This window comes from Amphiura filiformis, chromosome 14, assembly GCF_039555335.1.
Source record: "Amphiura filiformis chromosome 14, Afil_fr2py, whole genome shotgun sequence".
Classification (NCBI taxonomy): Eukaryota; Metazoa; Echinodermata; class Ophiuroidea; order Amphilepidida; family Amphiuridae; genus Amphiura; species Amphiura filiformis.
In genome coordinates this window covers 192,832-214,356 of record NC_092641.1, presented here as the reverse complement: position 1 = coordinate 214,356, position 21,525 = coordinate 192,832, and the positions used below count along the sequence as shown (strand labels likewise).

The 21,525-nt window shown below is 35.1% G+C and overlaps 1 protein-coding gene across 1 annotated transcript; it reads right to left on the bottom strand.

Moving 5' to 3' along the window:
- Positions 1-259: 259 nt before the first annotated feature.
- On the bottom strand, positions 260-20,003 carry LOC140169600 (tyrosine kinase receptor Cad96Ca-like). Its single transcript, XM_072192863.1, has 14 exons — positions 19,924-20,003; positions 16,554-16,674; positions 14,446-14,628; positions 13,753-13,905; positions 12,868-12,901; positions 10,072-10,154; positions 8,942-9,148; positions 7,718-7,828; positions 6,791-6,981; positions 6,277-6,402; positions 5,720-5,831; positions 4,680-4,776; positions 3,125-3,224; positions 260-1,824 (listed from the first exon to the last, which is right to left on the bottom strand). The coding sequence occupies exons 2-14, from the start codon at positions 16,621-16,623 to the stop codon at positions 1,747-1,749; spliced, it is 1,545 nt and encodes a 514-aa protein (XP_072048964.1). The 5' UTR covers positions 16,624-16,674; positions 19,924-20,003; the 3' UTR covers positions 260-1,746.
- Between the last annotated feature and the right edge of the window lie 1,522 nt (positions 20,004-21,525).

Below are 21,525 nucleotides of genomic sequence, written 5' to 3'. Positions count from 1 at the left end.
TTGCGAAGCATGGACCATCACCCCTAAACTTGCAAAGGGTCTGGATGGCTGTTACACCCGCATGCTAAGAACTGTTCCGAATGTACATTGGAAGGAACATATGTCAAATGCAAACCTATATGGAGATATTCCCAAAATAAGCCACAAGATCAGGGAAAGAAGAACCCGGTTTGCTGGCCACTGTTCCAGAAATGGTTCATTGGATACCCAAGCATGGGAGGCGGAAACCTGGAAGACCTGCTCTGACCTACATTGATATTCTGGAAGATGACACTGGACTGGAGGCAACAGACTTCAAGACAGCAATGGAGGACAGGAAGTTGTGGAAAGCCATCACAGTTCGAGGACACCACTCGAATTAAGCAAGTAAGCAAGCAATAGACAGAGGATGAATTTGAGTTGTTCTTTCATACATATGACAGGCCTATGTATAGCAACACTTTCCCATGCTTAAATCAATTTGGCCAATGTATGGACTTGGGTGGGTTTTGTATTCCTATATTCAATTGCAAGTATGGCAAGAGAAGTCCTATCCTATATCCATTTTGCCCACAAGTTAATGACACTTAACACAATCCAAAGCTCATCGGTAAAGCCCATTCCCTAATCAAGTTCGTTATTTTGTAAGTAATCATTGTGGAATCCCTAATATTCATGCATGGTACGTGTACTCCTTTTCAATCGTTGAATTGCCAAACCTCCTCCGTGGGCAAAGTGAAAAACGGGTACATTTCTTCAAAAGTTTTGAGCTGATTGTGAAATATTTCTTTCGGTTTATTAAAGCTAACGAATAAAGGTTTCTTTACATACCAAAATATATTTGATTAACTGTTCAAAAATAGGAGAAAAAGAGGTTGCCATGAGGGTTCTGTTTTTATTGGGACACCCTGTCTACGCACCTGACTCACGAGCACGACATATCAAGAGCAGCAAGCGTAACCAAATCCTCATACCATTGAAAATGATAGTAAGTATTAAAGCCATATTATAACATTTGCTGAGGAGGACGCCCTGAATACTTTTCAAAATTTTGTTCTTTTACACGATTAGATTGTACTTTATTAAATCAACATACCCTGAAAAAAATCAAGCCCCTAGGTGCTGTAGTTTTATCCAAATCCGAGATGTTGAATAAAACGCAGGAACCGTCGATGTTACGATGGAAATATTAGTCTAACGCATACGCGATGTTCATAACACTGTTAGTGCATGGCGTGCGGGACGGTGATCTACACAACAAAAGATCGTACCGTAACATAACGGAAGGAGTGATACGTATTGGCGCCATTGGCGCTGGTAGTAAATTCAATTTTTTTTTTTTTGCTTTGCCTTAGTTGTTCGGTTCAAACTTAAAATACTAGCCGCTGTGTCAATAGTCACTTCGAGACTTACTGTTTACAAGCTGTTAGGTGATCAAGTGCAAAGGTGATCAAGTACGTATTTATATATTATAGTCGAAGCATACTGTTCATTGAATATGTTATATCGTAACAGGATAACATAAAACGGCTGCTCTAACCGGAAGCAGCCGTCAGGGTGCAGGAATTGGTCCGTCAATTTGAGAAAGTGCTAAGTATTGGATTTGTTCACAAGAATCTTTCAATTATCCATTTATAGTTATATTACGCTTTAGTAACATGTCAAAATTAGTTATATTTAGATGACATTATACAGTCAATATAATGATTTATTGATTTAAAAGGAAGATAATCATAATATCAACAAGTATCAACAAAGCGAATGATTTTACAACTTTTCGTTATCAAGAGCTTTTTCAGTCGCCTCGTACAACGATTCTTCTGGAGCCTGCATCGCTGCGTGCATCTGTAAAAAGACAAGAATGATTGTTTAAGATATATTTATATTCTTTTTATTTTTCAAATGCATGAAAACGGAAGCAGATACGGGAAACACATAACGGGTGCAAATGCTGCTAATTACAGAGAGCTGTGCTTTGAATAGACTCCTCGGGACAATGAACAGCGATAAAGAAACGATGAGGAGAGTGAGAGGTTTAAGCAAAATACGGAGAAAGAGGACCGAGAGCAATCGAGTGCATAACGAGAAAAAAGGCGAAACACGAGTCAGAGTATTGTCAGATCTTGTTATGTGAGATTTACTTATAGAAAGTCTCCGGTAATCACAACATTATGCCTTATATGTTACAAAAATAATAATCTTTCTAACGTAATTTGATAATTGAATATATGAATACAAAAGCCACCTAAGTCCATACTTTGGCCAAATTGAGTTAAGCATGGGAAATTGTTGCTATACATAGGCCTGTCATATGCATGAAAGAACAACTCAAATTCATCCTCTGTGTCTATTGGGCATGTGAAAAATAGCATGTATGAAAGAATCACCCAATTCCATGATTTGAGTCTTGTAACACATTGATTGAAATCCAGTATGTATAAAAGTCCACTTGTAACACATTCATTGCTAGAGAATGACTTTTGAACAAAAAATGGGTTTAATCAAGGAAAGTGTGTGGTTTATATTACATGGCAGAATGCTTATCAACATTATACATACATGTGTGCTTTATTTTGTATTATCTTACTAGTGGTAATCTCATTCTAACATTGTTGTCTTTGTATATGATTCAAAAAAACACAACAAGTTCAAAATTTAACATGACCCCCACGAAGTCCCTGAAATGCTAATCGTCATACCTAATACAGGTTAATCCACTCATTTGCACGTAAAACTTACCATATTGACCAGGTAAATCTAACTGAAGGAATTAAAATGATACACGGGTTTTTCTCTCAAAATAACTTCGCATGGACTTAGGTGGCTTTTGTATTCATGTATTCAATTATGTTTCTAACATATAAGGCATAATGTTGTGATTGTCGGACACTATTCATTTAACTTTATACAGAGGTGTTGCAAGTAAGTTGATAGGGTAGACAAAGTGCAGGGCCCCCAGGGTTCAACCGCGTTCAGGCCCAAGCAAAAGCGAATATTAAATGGACAAGGGTTATGGTTGATAAAGAAGATTAAAAGGACCCTGCACTGCACTGCTCCTTGTCCATGGATCCCTGAAGCTCTTGCATTGACTTCGCATTTTGTTTACAAGGCTACGGATGACTGTTAATGCTTGACAGTATCTTACCGATTCCATTTCTAGAAGATCATGCAACATGTTAACGATGCTTGTGAAGGATGGTCTTTCACTTGGATCAGCTTTCCAACAAGACTCCATGATAGTGTATCTGTTTCGCAATATTAATATAAAATACACATTATATGAAGAGCTTTGTTGCAAAACCCCTTACATCCACTTTTGACTTTTTGAGAAAAAACAGCTTTTTTTAATTGTGCAAGTATTACTTGTTCGATTTGATTCAATTTGGGATTGGATAAAGTGTTGATGAATAGAAACTAAAAGAATAGGTTTGGGACAATTTTCAAGGCTTCCTATTTATTTTATTATTTCTTTTATATCGCACCTTTTGTGGATGTAAGGGGTTTTGCAACAAAATAAATTTAACACTCTTCTAGAGACCACCTTTGCAATCAAATTTGAGCCCATTTGTTTGCACTACATTATGTAACTTGACTAATGCTTTGAAAATCAAAAAGAAAAATTGAAATATCTTATTTACTTTTTTAATCATGAATTTTTAATTAAATTCGGGAAAATGGCATTTTTGGGGTATTTCCGAAGCTACACCTTTTGTTAATTAAAATGATTTTTTCAAACGTAGTGACCCAAAAACAGTTCCTTTTGGTTTTAATAGGTGAAGAACATTCCAGGCTACCATTATACATCAAAATATTTAAAACAAAACAATTCTATATTCATTTTAAGTTCAGATTTCCGGAAATTCCCTAAGATTTCCCAAACGGGAAATATGCGATAACTCCGGAAGGGAAGGTAGTATGAAGGTCAAACAACCACCAAAATGTGTATTTTTACCCACACTATAATATTATGCCAATAACTCAATTTGGCCAAAAGTGGATGTAAGGGGTTTTGAAACAAAGCTCTTCATATATATATACAATTATTGCGTAAGCTCAAACGTACATATAACAAACAATAAATAGACAGATTTAAGCTGCCAGGAGAGAATTTCAGAGGCTCCTATTGGCTCCCTCCTCAGGGGGTAGTGGTGTGTGAGATACTGAGATCAGTGTTTCTACTCGAATTGCCATTTGATTGATTTTATTTGAGCAAACTGTTATGTAATATCTCCATATAATAGTTATATTCTTTGGCCAAAATACCTCTTCTGTCGCACATACATAATATAACAGAGTGACGTCACTTGTATTTACATACTGCATTTACATTTGGCAGTGTCTATACGGTATTTACATAACTATTTGGTGTTAAATGTCATTAAGGGGCTATTCTACTTGATAACTACTGGCCGTGTTCATGCTCTGTGAGCACAAAGTTCCTTCTAGTTACAATATTATGTTTGTAAGTATTAATATAATAATGAGCATTGCGGTCATTAAAATAAGGTGAAGTAAAACTCGCCCCGAACAGTGTCTACATGCCGAATTATTACCCTTCTCCTTTTTTCATTGCCGTTTGGGCCTGAATTCACTTGTTATACGATACCTATTATACACATTGGTGGATAGAGACAGAAGACGTTAAGAGAACCACGAGCTAGAGCAAGAGTACAGCGTATTAGATTTGTTTTACTACTCACATTTCTAGTGGGCAATGCGTCGGACACGGCATACGCATTCCAAGTTTTAACCCACTTACAACGTCCTTGGTATCTGTACCTGGATATGGTCTTGCACCTGTTTAAAAACATAATGATTATATTGATTTAAAAACAGTACACATGCGTGATACGTAAGTAAACTAATACTGAAACAATAACAATAATTATATAAGAAAAGTAAATGTATTTTACTAGCACGAATGTATTAAAATGAAATCTAGGGTAACTTGTATTTTTCATTTCTTACGTAATGGACAATTAATATGACTCTCAGCATGCATCTCGGTGAAATTAGAGTATCAATCAACATATCTTAAACATTCAAATCTATACAAAAAATCCCGAATACTAAATGGCTGCGCTGATTTTTCGTTGATCCGACTAATACCCGAGAAATGAGAAATAACGGATAATCGAAGACGGATAATCGAAGTCGCCCGACCTGGATGACGAAACTGTCTAAACAGTGAGTAGAAATTTTATTTGTCTTCATAAATGTTGAACTTTATGACTTTTTACACTCCTGATGAATATGTTCAAAGAAGTATTTGACTATAGCAAGAAAAATCAACATACAAATAACACCTTCCTACGTATTTCGGTGGCCTCATGCCAGAATGTGTTAAAGAAAGTCTCAGCAATCACAAAATTATGACTTTAAATGTTAGGAAAATAATTACCAAGCGCGAATCAAACTCATATCACCATAAAAAGGAATAAATATAGCTGTCTCTCAACACGCGATATTCAAAATTCCCTGGCATCGAAATTGTCTGGTGCAATGACGTCACAGTAATGGCGACAATTGATCACAATTGACGTCATTGCCCTAGACAATTTCGGCTCGGGAATTTTGAATATCGCGTGTTGTGTATGTGAGCCGGCTGGTGTTATTCGTTTTTATGGTGAATATGAGTTTGTTTTAGATAAAACTATATGATTCGTACTTGATAATTATTTTTCCAACATAATAAGGCATAAATATATTTTCGAAATCTAAATATTTTTTGTAAGCATACCTAGAGTGATTATCTCCCATAATAGTATACCAAACGACCATACGTCACTTTCTGTTGTGAATGCACTCTCAACTAAAGATTCCAAAGCCATCCAACGTATGGGAAGTCGTAACTAACAGGGAACACACAAACAAACACAAATCAAATGTAATGAGTTATTGGAACACCTATCGTGATCATGTTTGTTTTTAGGAATGTGAAGACACTAAAATTTACGTTCTTTAATTGTTTTTTCATTGAACCATAACTATTATCCTGTCCAGTCATTGAAGAATAAAATAACAAAATTAAACTACAGTGTGTATATTAAATATTAAGATTTTTTTAACACTATACCCAGCAAACAATACTTAACTGGGCCAATATTGGGCCTCGTAATTGGGCCAATAAATGCGGGCACAACGGCATTGAACTCTTTTGACTCTCACTTTTTTACCCACACACTGGCATGTTCAGCCAGAAAATATAACATTGTCTAGCTTAGCACCAGTACTGGCCCAGTTTTGGACTTTATTGGCACATTATTGGCCAGTACTGCAATGTTTGCTGCAAATTACCTCTTCACGTTGCCGCTGGTAAACCCTTACATTAATGACGTCACGAGCTAATCCAAAATCAGAGACTTTACAAACAAGCTCATCGTTGACAAGTACGTTACGAGCGGCCAGGTCACGATGTATACACTGCAAGAAACAATATTGAAATGTGTGTACTTAAGAACACCATCACTATCGTTATCATCATCATCATCATCATCATCATCATCATCATCATCATCTGCATTATCATCATCATCATCATCGTTATCATCATCATCATTATCATCATCATCATCATCATCATCATCATCATAATAATAATAATAATAATAATAATAATCATCATAATCATCATCATCAATATCATCATCAGCAGCAGCAGCAGCAGCAGCAGCAGCATCACCATCATCATCATCATCATCATCATCATTATAATCATCATCATCAATATCATCAGCATCATCAGCATCATCAAAGAATACATCATAGTCATCATTATCATTATCATCTCACAGGTAATTACAGACCATACCTTTTGTGAGCTAAGGTACTCCATTCCCGTTGCAGTTTGCCTTGCAAAAGTAATCAACTGCATCAACGATAAAGATGCGCTAATGCTGTGAAGATTGTCATATATATTATCTTTCTTCGTACTTCGACTTTGTCTCAAGAATGTCTTCAAGTCACCGTTGCCCATATATTCGACTACGACATAAATAGGGTCTATAATGAATGACAGAGATAAAAAGAATTTATCGCGTCTGATGTCACTGTAGTCAATTACGATCCTTGATTGGTTTACACAGGTTAATAGCGTGTAAAAGGAAGACCGATTTATCTGGTGCCGATCGGAGAAAAGGAATAGCAGAGAATGGTGAAAAAATCACGTACTTTTACAAGGCAAAAAGCAACTTTTCTAGGCATTGTTGACATGGTGCCTTCGCGAGAGAAAGTTTCCTACTATAAAGACCGAACTTTTGAGATGGTTTGTATGTTTGAAGGTGCAACATTAACAATAAGGCCCCCGGTTATACCGCCGCGATCAGCAAGTCATAAATTCTTTTTTATCTCTTTCTTTGATTATAATAAATGATAAATATATAATGTGTAAGAACAATTAGAGCAATTTGTGGTTGCCCGTTTGATAGGTGAACATGGTGAAACAAACACGCATATTCAACACAGATGTTTTTATATAAAAAAAAGACACCCTCTATAATCAAATGACTGAAAAAATTTGGAAAGTCTTCTTAGTCTTCGGTGTGTTGTCTGTGAACAACTCTTCTAATATTGCAATAACTACTGCACTGTTGCAGGCTTTCGTTTACTTCTACTATTTGCCCTAGTGGGTGTATAATTTGCCACTGGGTTAATTTCAAATTCCAATTACCAGTATTATAATGCAAATTTTTTGCTATTTGCCCTAGGGTCAAGTTTTTCATTCAAATCAAATACATACCTTTTTCTGTGCAGTATCCTAAGAGGCGAACGACATTAGGGTGTGGTTCTAGAATTTTCATCAGATCGACCTCTTGAAGCAATTCTTCCCGATCAGAAGATGACGCATCTTCTACAGAGGAAAATTTAAGATTGACTGTAGGGTACGAAGTTACCATGACAGAGTACAATCCTCTCCTCCATGTGGTCTCCATGGGGAATTTCACATAATAACAGAATAAGACTTGTGGTAGGAATGAATGGTTGAGAATCGATTCAGAGACCTGTCCCTTTAGCATTTGAGAATTATCCTCCAACGTGGCTGGAATTATTGTTATACCTTTCCAGTTGGTTTATAGATTGTCTAAGATAGCAGGTCCTTCACAACCATTCATACGTATCACCTGTTTATAGTATTATCATGCGAATCCGTGGATGACTCCTGGTGGACCGAATTTTATTTAAATGAGGATGAGAGACGTCGTATTAGATAGGGTCTATTGCATAGGGTCTAGTTGTTTGATGGTATCTAGGACTGTTTTCATTTTTAAACAAAGTTGAACACTGATGGCGCTATTTATCTTAAATATTACATCTTTACATCTTTACAAGGGGTAGACACTTGTATAATGACAATAAAACATCAGAATAATGGGAAACAAATACCAAAGAAATGTTCTAAACAAATATCTATCATGAAATAAAAGGAATAATTCTTATTATTGGGCTACATAGAATTTAAAATATAGGTAAATAGGGCCTTCAATTTGCACAAAAAAACATAATTTATAGAATAAGAATTACCATAAAAAGGCAGAAAAAGATGAAAATTTTGATAAAGAAAGAGAAATTCTATGTTAAAAATAGCTAAAAAATATACACTAAGCCAAATAGAAACTTATAATTTTTCAAAAGGTCATATCTGAAAATCATGCGCATCAAAATGCATCAAAATTGCACACAAGATTGCTTCAATACTCTACTCTAAATACATGTCAGTAACCAAGCAGTTGTGCAACTGACACAACAGCAAAATACACTGACATTGAACAGCTTCCTGGACAACATCCGCAAGGTTACAAAAAAGAAATATTGCTCCAAAACAATAGTTATCAAGCTTAATCTATAATAAACTTAATAACAACAGATGGCGCTATCAATGCAATAAAATGATTTGATTTTAAGACCAGTTGTAGAATTATTCATATGATCATTTTAGTGAGGTGACTGGGTTGTGACAGCGTACCTTTTAATGTTTTCACAGCCACGTCCGTTTCTCCATTAATTCCCATGATTCCTTTGGCTTTTGCTAGTAACACCTTTCCAAATTCTCCATGCCCAAGTTCTCTCATTATTTCTAGTTTACTTCTTGGAAAAGCAAGACTAGCTGTAACATTTGCGTAAGTTGTTGAGTCGTCATACGTCTTTTGCACTTGTTCAGATTTGACCATACCTTTAAGGATACATGCAATAATAATATACATTCTGTTTTATTTACCATATAATAAGTTCCTTTTATTACTAATGACTATACTTTTTATATGTTTAAAAACCTTCGTGGAAAGCAAAACAGCTCATGCAGTACCTTTTGTACCATAAAGCTGTATGCCTATGTGTACTTCCTCAAGACTGAGGACATGCAGTAAAGTTAAAGGGATCAGTCGGTCGTGTTATGTTTTGCCCTATTATCATTGTTTATGAACAATAAACATACCTAGTTCGTTTAAAGTACAAAAAAACATCTCCTTTATAAAGATTAAAATATCTTTAATTTCCCTGGTATCAGGGGGCAATCATTTTCGATCATTTCTTGACGTCACTACAGCTCAAGTATCGATACAGCCGAGTGGGCAATGCTAGTTTTCCGTATGGAGGTTATCCACTTCACTCATGTGTGACTTCTAACAAAAGGAGCTGATTCCCGTAGTATTCCTCATTCAAACCAATTCAATGCATGACCTCGAATTTCCCTGCATGACATTGGCGGGCTATTTTGAAACAGCCTTGGCTGTTTTCGATTTTCTTGTTCCGTTTCGCGCTGATTTTCGTGTTGCCAATATCGCCTATCACACGACCTAATCACCCGCCCAATGTGTGCAATGTGACATCACTACAGCCTAAGTATCGAAACATAGCGACTTCCACTGATGACTTTAATTAAAAAATTACACTAATTAGTAAAAGTGTTTGATTGTAACAATACCGTCAATGTAACTAGAAAGGCAAGTCCTTTCTAAAAAATCGTCCGGCTGTTTTCTTAAATCCTGGTGGTGTCGATAATTACAGCCCGGGCACAAACATGATCACCAAATTTTAAGCAATCATGTTAACCGAATTTTAAACATAATTTTGTATACTAGCCTGCCTTATTTTTACCTGAATGCCTCGAGGGAATATTGTCGTTGGAATTCGTTACTCTATCATTTGATGTGTTCCTGTCATCTAGCTCTGTAACGACGCTGTAATAACAAGGTTAGAAAAAATTCTACCAATTTTAAATTTCTGATCAAATATTTCAATACGAATGTATCAAAGTTGAATGTCTTACCAGCCTATCTATAATACAACTCATTTAATTAACCATACCTCATGTAGTGAGAGTGCCAGCATCTGTACGAAAGTCACTTGTTATGGAAATAATTTACATATAATTCGCACAATTATTATCTTTAATGTCAATCATTGACTCAACTGCGTCATTGAATGTCTCTGATTATAACGACAATCATAAAAAAAAAAAAAAAAAGCGCAGTGATTTATAGTGCGCTACGCACAGGCACAACGCCTAGACATTGATCCACAAGCCTCAGCACACTTTACAGGTTGTCGCTGACCGCTATGGCCCAACATCATTCCATAAACCATTAAACAACACACCCTAGACATTCCACAAATAACCTTCGCAACCAGGATCAGCTCCCCGAGTTTCGTACGGGTTACAATCATGCGTGGTCACAGACAGATATAGGGATATGTGATGTGAAAATGCAACTGCAATTTAGGCAGATGTAGGGTAATTTGCCGTAGAAGTGACGTAATAATCGGATGAACTACCATAGCAATAGATGAATACAATTTTTGAGTAGATCGTCCTGTACTACAAGCATATTGCACTAAGCACCTGTGTATGTCAACAAACATAAAGTCTTCACAAAAAGTAACTCAGCTGTTATAAATACGCCTATGAATTCAGAACTAATAATAGGTATGTCACAGTGGCTGCACAATAATTCTGCTACACTGTGCATGCAAGCATAACAGTGAATTGAAAAGGGCGCGCTTCAAATTTGGCCAATTTTAGAAAACATCCATGTCGATAAATGAATTTCTTCATATGCTTCATTTATCCAAATTGTTTGAATTTTTAATATATGGTGTGTGAAGCCTTCCTGAGGCTACCATCAGGTCCCCCAAATTAAAAATTGTTTTGTTTAAGAACTACTGCCTGTTTTTATGGATTTTTGAAGATCGCTCATAAATCAGTAAATATAGGCCTACTGAAGTAAAGGAACTACCACCATTTAGCTGAAATACTAATCTTTCTTAGCATGTAAATTAATTCCGTCGACAACAAATGAAACACTTTCCTAAAACCAGTTGAAGCAAAACATTAATCAATGTTTTTTTAGGGAGTAAGTTTCAAACCACAATAGCTCTAAGCCATTGTGTGTGTCCAAGGCCATACTATTTTTTTTTTTTTTTTAAATTAAAATTGCTGTTCATTTTACCGATTATCCTCCCATGTTAATCCAGATGACAAAATGTTAATTTAAAGTCTCATTGCAACTGAATTTTAATTTTTACTTTTCGGACTTGGCTTTGAGTAATGGTGACACATACCATGTTTATAGTAAAAATGAAAATTATATTCCAGACACCGTCAAAATGTCAAACTTTTAATTTTTTGTATTGTTTTTAAATAATTAACTGCAGTTCATTTATTCAACCTCATAACAGGATCATACTTAAAAGATTTATGATGAATGAACAGACGTTCATTAAATATTGAAAAAAAAACCAAAAATTACTCATGCCTAATTTGCATAATAATATCATAAATACATAATTAGCTGTAATTACCTAATCTGCATAATTAATTACTTTTTGTGTATTTTTTGTCATCAATTGAAAGAACTTTGTATACATATGTGTGCAAAAAAACCGCACCTTTATATCATGTACGGTTTTCTATTGGCATCAATTTTGCATATTAATAAGCTGAACTTAGTCATTTTTTTTTTTTTTTTTTGTCTGCAGATTGGCCGAAATGGCTAAAAGAGTATATTTGATTAATTTATTATAATTATTCAATGATGGATTTTTTAATTTTGTTTTCTGTAACGAAGTCAGGAAAAATAGGCATTTAACATGTGCTATTTAAATTAACGCTGTTTTTCCAAGCAAGCGTCCAAATAAACCTTCAAAATCTCGAAATGTGCCAATTTTGTCATTACAGCCATTTGTGGCAGAATTTCATTCCATCTACGAGCATCTTTAAATTGACATTACATCACAATGCATTGACCGATTTCAATTCTGTTTTTTGATTTTTGATGCTTTAATAAAGCTTAATAATGTAGGAACATTAAATAACGCGTTTCTGCTGCGATTATTTTTGAGGTGATATACCTACTAATAATCGTTTTCACAATATTTCAACATAAAAAGATGGATGGTTTATTTACGCGCATTTTGATTCAATATTGACAATACAGCAGTGTTTTGAAAGAAAAATACCCAAATTTAAAAGTTGCAGTTATTTGTATTGATTTGAAGAAAGCGCGAAGATAATGGCGGGCTTTACGTGTTTACAGTGCTGACATTATAACCATTGATCGATGTAAACTGCAACTTTTAAATTCGGGGATTTTTCTGTAAAAGCACTACTGTGTTGTTAATATTGAACGACATTTGGCGAATGGGGTATCAAAATGCGTGTAAATAAATCATCCTTCTCGCTATGTTGAAATATTGTGAAAACAAGTATTAGTTCTGAATCTATAGGCGTATTTATAACAGCTGAGTTACTTTTTGTGCAGACTTTAGATTGAATACAATACCGCTCTTTTCAATGATGCTAATCTTACTTATTATGAATAATTGTCATCCAGTCTTTCTTTTCCAATCGCCATCAGCTAAAGTATTTCTTTAGTATTACGTTATTTTATTTACCTATTACGTATATCTTCACACAGCGGAGAAATTCCTGAAATGGAAACAATAACAATATCAGTCCTAATTTAGGAATGAATAGTTATGTCATGCTACCGTATATGAAATATTATTAACAAAACTATGAGGATTTTACTAAGGCACAACATCTTTTTTGGTCCTATAGCGTATCGGTGCCCGAAGAGGTACCGATGGCACTTTTTATCGTACCCTGAATATTTGTACAGTGCATTTGTTTTTTATTTAAATGAAAAACAATAACATTATGCAACTGTTAACTATTATGCTTGATACAATTACTCTATTTCCACGGAGTGATGTTAAGAGTCATCGGTACCTAACCGGGCACCGATAGTTCTATAGGACCAAATTGGACGTGGTGCCTAAAGGTAAACGTAGTAATGTTGGTCGAAGCAGCTAAAATATCGATTTTCATTATCTAAATCAATAAGTTATTGAAAATTACACGTTGATGTTACAGTGTTGTTGTTTCACCCCTCTTAACAACATAACTCAAAAACCACATGACCAACAAAAGAATAACTGAATTCTTCTACACACTTGCTATGAACTGATCAATGCAATATTTGCCAAACCTCATTACCATTCGCAAGATGCTGTGAACTACCAAATCGCAACAATTTAACATAAAAAAAAGCGCAGTGATTTATAGTGCGCTACGCACAGGCACAACGCCTAGACGTTGATCCACAAGCCTCAGCACACTTTACAACTATATAGTTGCTATCCTTAATACACATTTTGTTTTACTTTTTGGCCCGTGTATGGTTGTGTACAGATGATTCAATCGTGCACTTTTTTTTCGTTTATTTGTATTATTTTGATTAAATGTTAATTATATCTAAATTATAATATGATACATACCTACTTGGTACATACCACTCGGGTAATATTGTCCATGCCACCTTTTCACGAAGATGATTGCAACAATTACCAATGCAATAACTACTACTAAAATTAAGACAGCTACTAACGCTTTAAGTCCTCCAGATAAACCACCTCGTTCCCTCGAAGGCACTAAGTTGAGTATACAAAGTAAAAAAGAACATTTTGTTTCAGTTGATAGAAAATTGGCTTAGCATAGGTTTTACATTTAATCACTCAATATTTCATGAATAACATTTGTTCGTAAAAAGTAATTTTATTATATATTGAAATACGTTATTGCAAACTTGGAAGACAATGTCATGTGAACGTTATATTTCCTTGAACAAAGTTAAATTTACAAGACACACTCTTAAAACAGCGTGGTTCAATTAAGCCCGTAAGTAGTCCACTATATGCACCTTACCCCTTGATTTTAGTCAAATTTTAACCACAATAAGTCGAAATTTGACCACACTTTAAGAGTAAGGTGCATAGTTGACTACTTTACCGGGTCATTTGAACCACGCTGTTTTATTTGTCTGTAAATGGGTGCCGTCCATCTAACGTCATGTAAATACTTCAGGTACTCTTTGCTAGTATTATTGTTGTTTTTTTAAACAAGAACTCTTTGCTTATATAGTTTTACCTTTGTCGACTTTCAAGGACATTACTGTTTACATCGAATCTTACCAGTGGTGGACTGGGTAGTATAAATTGTCGTCTCGGCGAACGGGGTTCCCGTCTGGGTGACAGAAGTCTGGACCGTAGAAGCAGTAGCAGTTTTGTTACGGCTAGATGAGTTTGTAGTTGATTGCAATGTCGAAGGTAATGAAGATGTAACCATCAACCTGCCAGATGTTGTCGTGTGTATTTCTGTAAGAAAGAAAGAGTCTTTAAAGTGGTACACATTGGGAGCTATTGGGCGGAAGCAGTTCGTCAAGGACGGATTCTGTGACGAAGACTCTGTAAACAGTTTGAAACTCTAAACTTTTGAGTATATGGATTATGTTCAGAATGCTAAATACAGTTTTGGAGTGGTTTGTCGTTTCTCAAATAAACTGTCCACTGTTTACAACATATTGAAAATAAGATGGTAGAATATTTATTGCACTATGCTGATGGAAAACAAAAATAATCTGGAAGGTTGCGGGTCGATTCCAAAAATCAATAATCAATAAATGAACACTAATTCTTACCCTATCCATAACTTTAAACTTCGTTGTAACCCCCAACCTATTATGATTATTATTAGAACACATTTATAAAGACCATAAACATAAAAAAGATCTCAATGCGCTAACAAGCATATTAAAAAAGCAGCAATAAAGAGTAATCGTTACAATGCAAGATCAAGTAAATAATGTGGAAAGAAAACATGGCAAAAGTTTCACAAGGAATGCAATTCAGTACAGGTGTGTTTTAGCTGCGATTTGAATTGATTAAAAGTGGGTAATTTGCGGATCTGTTCCGGAAGTGAGTTCCACAGTATTGGGGCGGCAACAACATAGGTCTTTGTTCGGGAACGGACAATTTGGAGATGATCATTGTTACCTGCCCTAAGGCCATGAGGTGGAATATAAGGACTAATCAGTTGAGACAGGTATAAAGGAGCATGCTTGAGGAGGGGCATTTTGAAGTGAATTCTTTCCTCAATTGAAAACATATGAAAACATTTCCACTTTGGGGGCTAAAATGACCATATATGAGGTTAATTTGGTCAGAAATCCACACATAGCCGTCTACATTGGGAGGATGATTGTATGGACCATCCCCGCTGGCAAAATATTGGGGGGTATCATCCCTCCCCCCGGATCTACGTCTATGATTCCAATACCCGTACATTAATATAATAACACGGTTATTACTTACTTCTTCGTTATCCATGTTTATTTATATTGATATTAAGCAATAACGAAGAAAAGCAAAATCAAGTTAATGGAAATGTCGTCATTTTAGTCTAACTATCTCTGTTCGTCCTGTTTGTCTGTCTCTTTTTCTGTCTGTCTGTCTCTAGCTAACTATCTAGATCTGAGGTATCGTACATGGATTAACGAATTACGAAACATCAGATATGCCTATAATGAAAGACAAAGATAAAGACAATTTATCGCGTCTGACGTCACCTGTCAATCAAACTCGAGCACGGTTTGTTTACAAGTGTCGTGATGATGACTTGCTGAACGCGGATTTATAACCGGGCGCCTTATTGTTGATTGTGCACCTTTCGACATGCAAACCATCTCAAAAGTTAGGTATTTATAGTAGGAAACTTTCTTTGGTGAAGGCACCATGTCCACAGTGCCAAGAAAAGCTGCTTTTTGCCTTGTAAAAGTACGAACTTTTTCGCCATTTGCTGCTATTCCTTTTCTCCGATCAGCACCAGATAGATCGGTCTTCCTTTTACGCGCTGATTAACCTGTGTAAACCAATCAAGGATCGTAATTGACAGTGACATCAGACGCGATAAATTGTTTTTATCTCTGTCTTTAATTATAATGTAGGGCATATTTCCTTTACATGCGGTTTTGATAATGGTCAGCGAAATAAATATTTATATAGTTATTTCATAATAACGACATCTATGTGACCTGTCACTATGGACCACAATGGCTTCATCTCAATGGCATAGTTCAGTAACCTCAATTAAACAATAATAGGGCAAAATTTTACCTCAAGCTGCGGAGTATGAGTTTTTGTACCCAAATGTTCAAAGTGCATTCAATGTATTGTGGTTAAAGAACTATGCCCTGATAGATGAACATGTTGTGGATCCTAGTGTGTCTTTTTAGGTTATTCACCTTGGCTCTCTGAAAACAGTGCAAGAAGAAGGAGGCACACCAGTAGCCGAAGTATGTTAGGTATATCCATGATGCGGTGAAAGAGTTTGCTTTCGTATTTATAAAAGTGGCTTCCTGTTATCTGTAACGAACATGATCAAGAGTAGGTTTATTCGCAAATGGTAAATTATGTTGTGTAATATACATTAATTCCCAGTTTTGACAAAATGTTCTATTTTAAATATCTGTACAGTTAGTAACCGTTCCGCTCAAAGTTGTGTGCAAACAGTTATGATGCAGATATTCTTGTTGTGTCCTGTTCTTACTTCGACTAATTAGTCGATCTCGATCAATTATTTATAATGTTACGAAGCAATACTTGTATGGAATAAAGGATTTGTTACTCTTGAGTGACCTAACACTATTCTCTCTTTGGCGGCAGTTTTGAAAACGAATATTGCGGTGTGTGAGTTTCATCATTTGAAATGCCGGCAGATATTAATTGGTCATGTTAAAGTATAGAGTATTTGAAAAAGTATTTGAAAGTCATATCCACTGTAATATATTCCTTTTTGGGTAACAAATGTTGTAAAAGTCACATTAAGCGTTTCAGCTCTAAATCCTAGTCTAATTTGTGCATTTCTTATGAAAGAATATCCAGGGTGTGTCAATAAAAATAGGCCCTGTGGATTGAAGGACATTACTTAAAATATCGGCAGTAAAACTTCAATAAAATTGTGCAAACGTCATCAAAATCTATTTACGCGTCGCTGAGTTAATTGGAAAACTACAAATAGACTAATTTTTGGACCTTCCCAATGGGCCAATACACATTAAAGAAATGTGCCGTATTAGAATGGGAGAAATAAATAATGTGAACACCAAGTGTTGGTAGGTAGGCTGTTGTTGTTTATCAATTTTTTTATATCACCATCAATGCTATCATCTGGACCATTTCGTTTTGATGAAACCATATTCTACTGTTGTTTAAGAAATGTGAACACTATTTAAGATAATTTAAATATTGTTAACCCCAAGGAGAAAGGTGTAACAATCATTCCTTGATTGATATATTGATTAATTGATTGATTGCTTCCTTGCTTGACTGACTGATTGATTTTGAACTCTCACCAAGCAACACTGGGAGTTAACTTCATTTTATTTATTTCATTGTAAACCGCAATGCAGCACATCATTGTTAATGTGTATTTCCCCATTGGAATGGTCCAAAAATGTTCCGATTTGTTCTATTCCAATTATCTCAGTGACGCGTGAACGGATTTTGATAGTTTTTGCAGCATTTTATAAAAGACACGTCATGGTTCTAACTTCTATAATAACATTTTATTATACATGAATATTTTGTATGTTATGTATCCCATTCTGCAGGCCCTATTTTTATTGAGACAGCCTGTATTGCACAGTACGGTTGGACGATGTTAATAATATATTACCGTAGAATTCCGTCTAGAAGCATATACAGGGTGTCCCAGAAAAAATTACCGGGCAAATGAATTTGGACGTAAGTCGAGAAATAGACATCAGAATCCAAAAATTTAAAAATCAGTGTGTAGCCCGTTTTATTCTGCATCTTATACGCTAATTTTCCTGGAATCGATTGACTGATTGCGAAGAAATGAGCGATTGCATAACGCATGCGTTAATTCACTTCATTCCAAGTTTGAAAGAAAGATCATTCAACACAATTACAATGCGCACTAGTGGTTAACTCTCAATGGGCTTCATATTTTGTAAAGTGAAATCCTTTTTGTTCTTTTTAAATAATCTGTTTCTTGCAAAACATTTAATAAGGGTTTGTTCAAATTTGAAAAGTTGCACGGTATTGAAAATGAAAGCTTGCATGTAAGATGATACTCGGTACTTTTTTCGTTAATGTTGATATAAATGTTGCATAGAGAATTATTGCATAAAGAATTCCTTCTGGCTTAAAAAAATTCCACACACACATTAATATTTTTGGAATATTTCCAAGAAATTGTAATGCAAAGTTTAAATCTTTTAAAACTTCAACATTAATGTTGCATGGTATCAAAAATCACACGTAAAGCTGTAAGCACTTGTTCACTGCCATTCTGGGCTCAAATTAATGTTCTTTAGAAAGTTAAAATATAACATATTTCCACAACCTAAAGAATTAAAGTTGGAAAGCTTCCAATTGCAGAAAAAAATTATCTCGGACAAAATGTTATTCATCTTCAGTGAAAGCATGAATAACATAACACCGTCGGATTATAAAATAGATTATGTGGACTAAACTTAATGAGATACACAAACTTTAAGATGTGGTGGAGCGAGTATGTGAAAAACGCCTTTTGATCAAACTTGGAATGAACTGCATTGATGCGCACATTATGTAATCGTTAATTTCTTCGCAACCACTCAAGCGAATCAAATAAAAGTTTTGTATGTGATGCACAGTAAAATAGGCTATGCGCTACATTTTAAATTTTTTGATTCTGATATCTAGTTCTCGACTTACGTCCACTTTAAATCACTCGGGATTTTTTTCTGGGACACCCTGTATGCCTCTAAACGAGGGGTTTTTTAACGAAAGATATGAAAGACCAATACCCTTCTCAAAAACATTGCAATAGATCGGTCTTACAAATATACATGTTTGTACAGCCGCCTTTATCAGTAATATAGTTGTTCAAACTCCAAATAACGTTTTTGTTGAGAGTGTCTGCCTCTTGTCTCTTGTGTCAAAAAAACACCTCGTTTAGAGGCATATATATGCTTGTAGACGGAATTTTACGGTATAAGGCCTTTGCGCTGTGAATTACACTATTTTAATGAAAGTAACAGAGTAAGTATAGGTGACATGTGTGACATTGTATTTAACGTATTGACAATTTTTCAGGTACCCTGTTGTTTTTATATTCTAATGTCGTATGCAGTGCATCGAACAAAATAAAACTATCCTTGCATTTTTATATATTTAGCGTATCAATATCAAAAGAAGTAGTACCGTAAATGAACTACAACAGTCTAAAGCAAAGAATTGAATCAAAATATTTGAATAGACATTGTGTCCAAGTTGTATTATAATATTGAATCTTAAATATCATACACGATGAGCGTTGTTATAGTGAGCCAGATTATTTAAGATATATAGTACTGCAAAAACAATGGATATGGCCGTATAATCTTCCGGTATACAACCAATATAAACACGCTCAGTGAGAGTATGCTACCAATGATTGTCACTTGGTATAAAATGCGTCTGTCTCGTCCTTTAAAAGATGAATAAAGGAGATTGCACCAAATAATCACTTTCATTCAACATGCATACAAGATCATAAAACTATATATTTCTATATATTTTGTGATAAAATGTATAATATATGATATATCACAGAGGCTATCTTACCTTTCTTTTCGATGATCGCTACATCAACATCATTCAGTTGTTCTCATAGTGGTCATTGTACAGATATGACTGCGACTTTACTACAAAATACAACAGCTGCCGTATGTACTTTCAAGCAAACTTTGGCATGATGTTAGTGTGCGAATAATATAGTATAAATTCAGATTTCAGACAATTGCGGAACCACTTTTGTAAATAATTTCCGGGGAAATGCCCTGCGTTCCATCTGTTATATCAAGGGTTTTTTGTTTGTTTTTTTCAACATTTACAGTAGCAGTGTAAAAGGTAAATCCAGATAGCGATTCAAATTATAGAATAAACTATTGGAATTTTTTTCAAGTACGGTCGGTCGGTCGGACGGGTTTTTTTTCTGGATGATAAAATTGCCCTAAAATATCACTAAAATCTGAAAAAAAATCTTAAGTTTTTTAACGGCTGGTCTTACATTAAGCAAAATTTGAAAATAAAGTCTCTGCAAAACACACAACTTTGGGACGGTCGGGCTCGTAAAACAGGGTATTTGTTTCGTCGCCTTATGACGGGATAGTAGAAAATCGTTTATTCGCATTCTTATTTATTTATGAATTATTGTGAACATGAGGTGAAATTGTGTGAATATGATATTTTATAATCGCCATTTCAAACTAAGGCACCCCTATCAGCTATCAACATAATCGGCCTTATAGACGACACCCGGACTGTCCAATCAGATTTAATCTTTACATGCTAGATCACGCGCACGCCCACTGAGTAAAAAAATATTGTTGTCACAGCTCGGCTAAAAACACCTTTTGTCAATTTTGCCTTTTATGACCACTTGTTAAAACCTGTTTTTGTTCAATTAAAACCATCTTGTAACATTTGCTGAGGAGGACGCCTGAAAATATGTTTAAAATTATGTTTATACGCGATTGGAATATGTGATTCGATCCAGCAAAAAAAGGAAATATTTCCTTTTGTTTGTTTTTGTAACTCTTGTTTCTCGTATCTTTGGAGCTGCTTGTTCAATTTCAATGGTGCTTTCTGCAAAAATCCAGATTTGTAAGTGCTTTTTTACTATCCTATAAGAAACTGAAATTTCCGATTTCCGACTGGTTTTGCTTGATCGCATCACATAATACTTTATCAAACTGACATACCCTGCAAAAATCAAGACTTTAGATGCTTTAGTTCTGTCAATAATGCGTCGGGACCGAAATTTAATTATTACGATTAAATATTAGTCGAACACGTACATGACGTGCGAGACTGTCATACACACGTCAAAGGACCCTGCCGAAGCACGAGCGACATTAGCGCTGGTAGTAAGTTCAAGTAATAAGCCCTCGTAAAATCTGACAGTAAGAGCTAAAATGTTACGGAAAACCGTAATGTTACAATATGGCTTTAAGAACCCCACATTCACCACTAGTATACATATAATTATTGCACCGCCTTTAAACTAATGATAAAGTCAGCATTTGCTAAATACCTAAAAATGTACACGTGTGGCACTGCTGTCATGAATACAAAGAGGAAACGGATTCGGGAAGTAGTCCAAACCGCAATATAAGGAAAGGAGTATAGGATAAATAGTCTGTAGTTCATTTTGTTGAACCACTT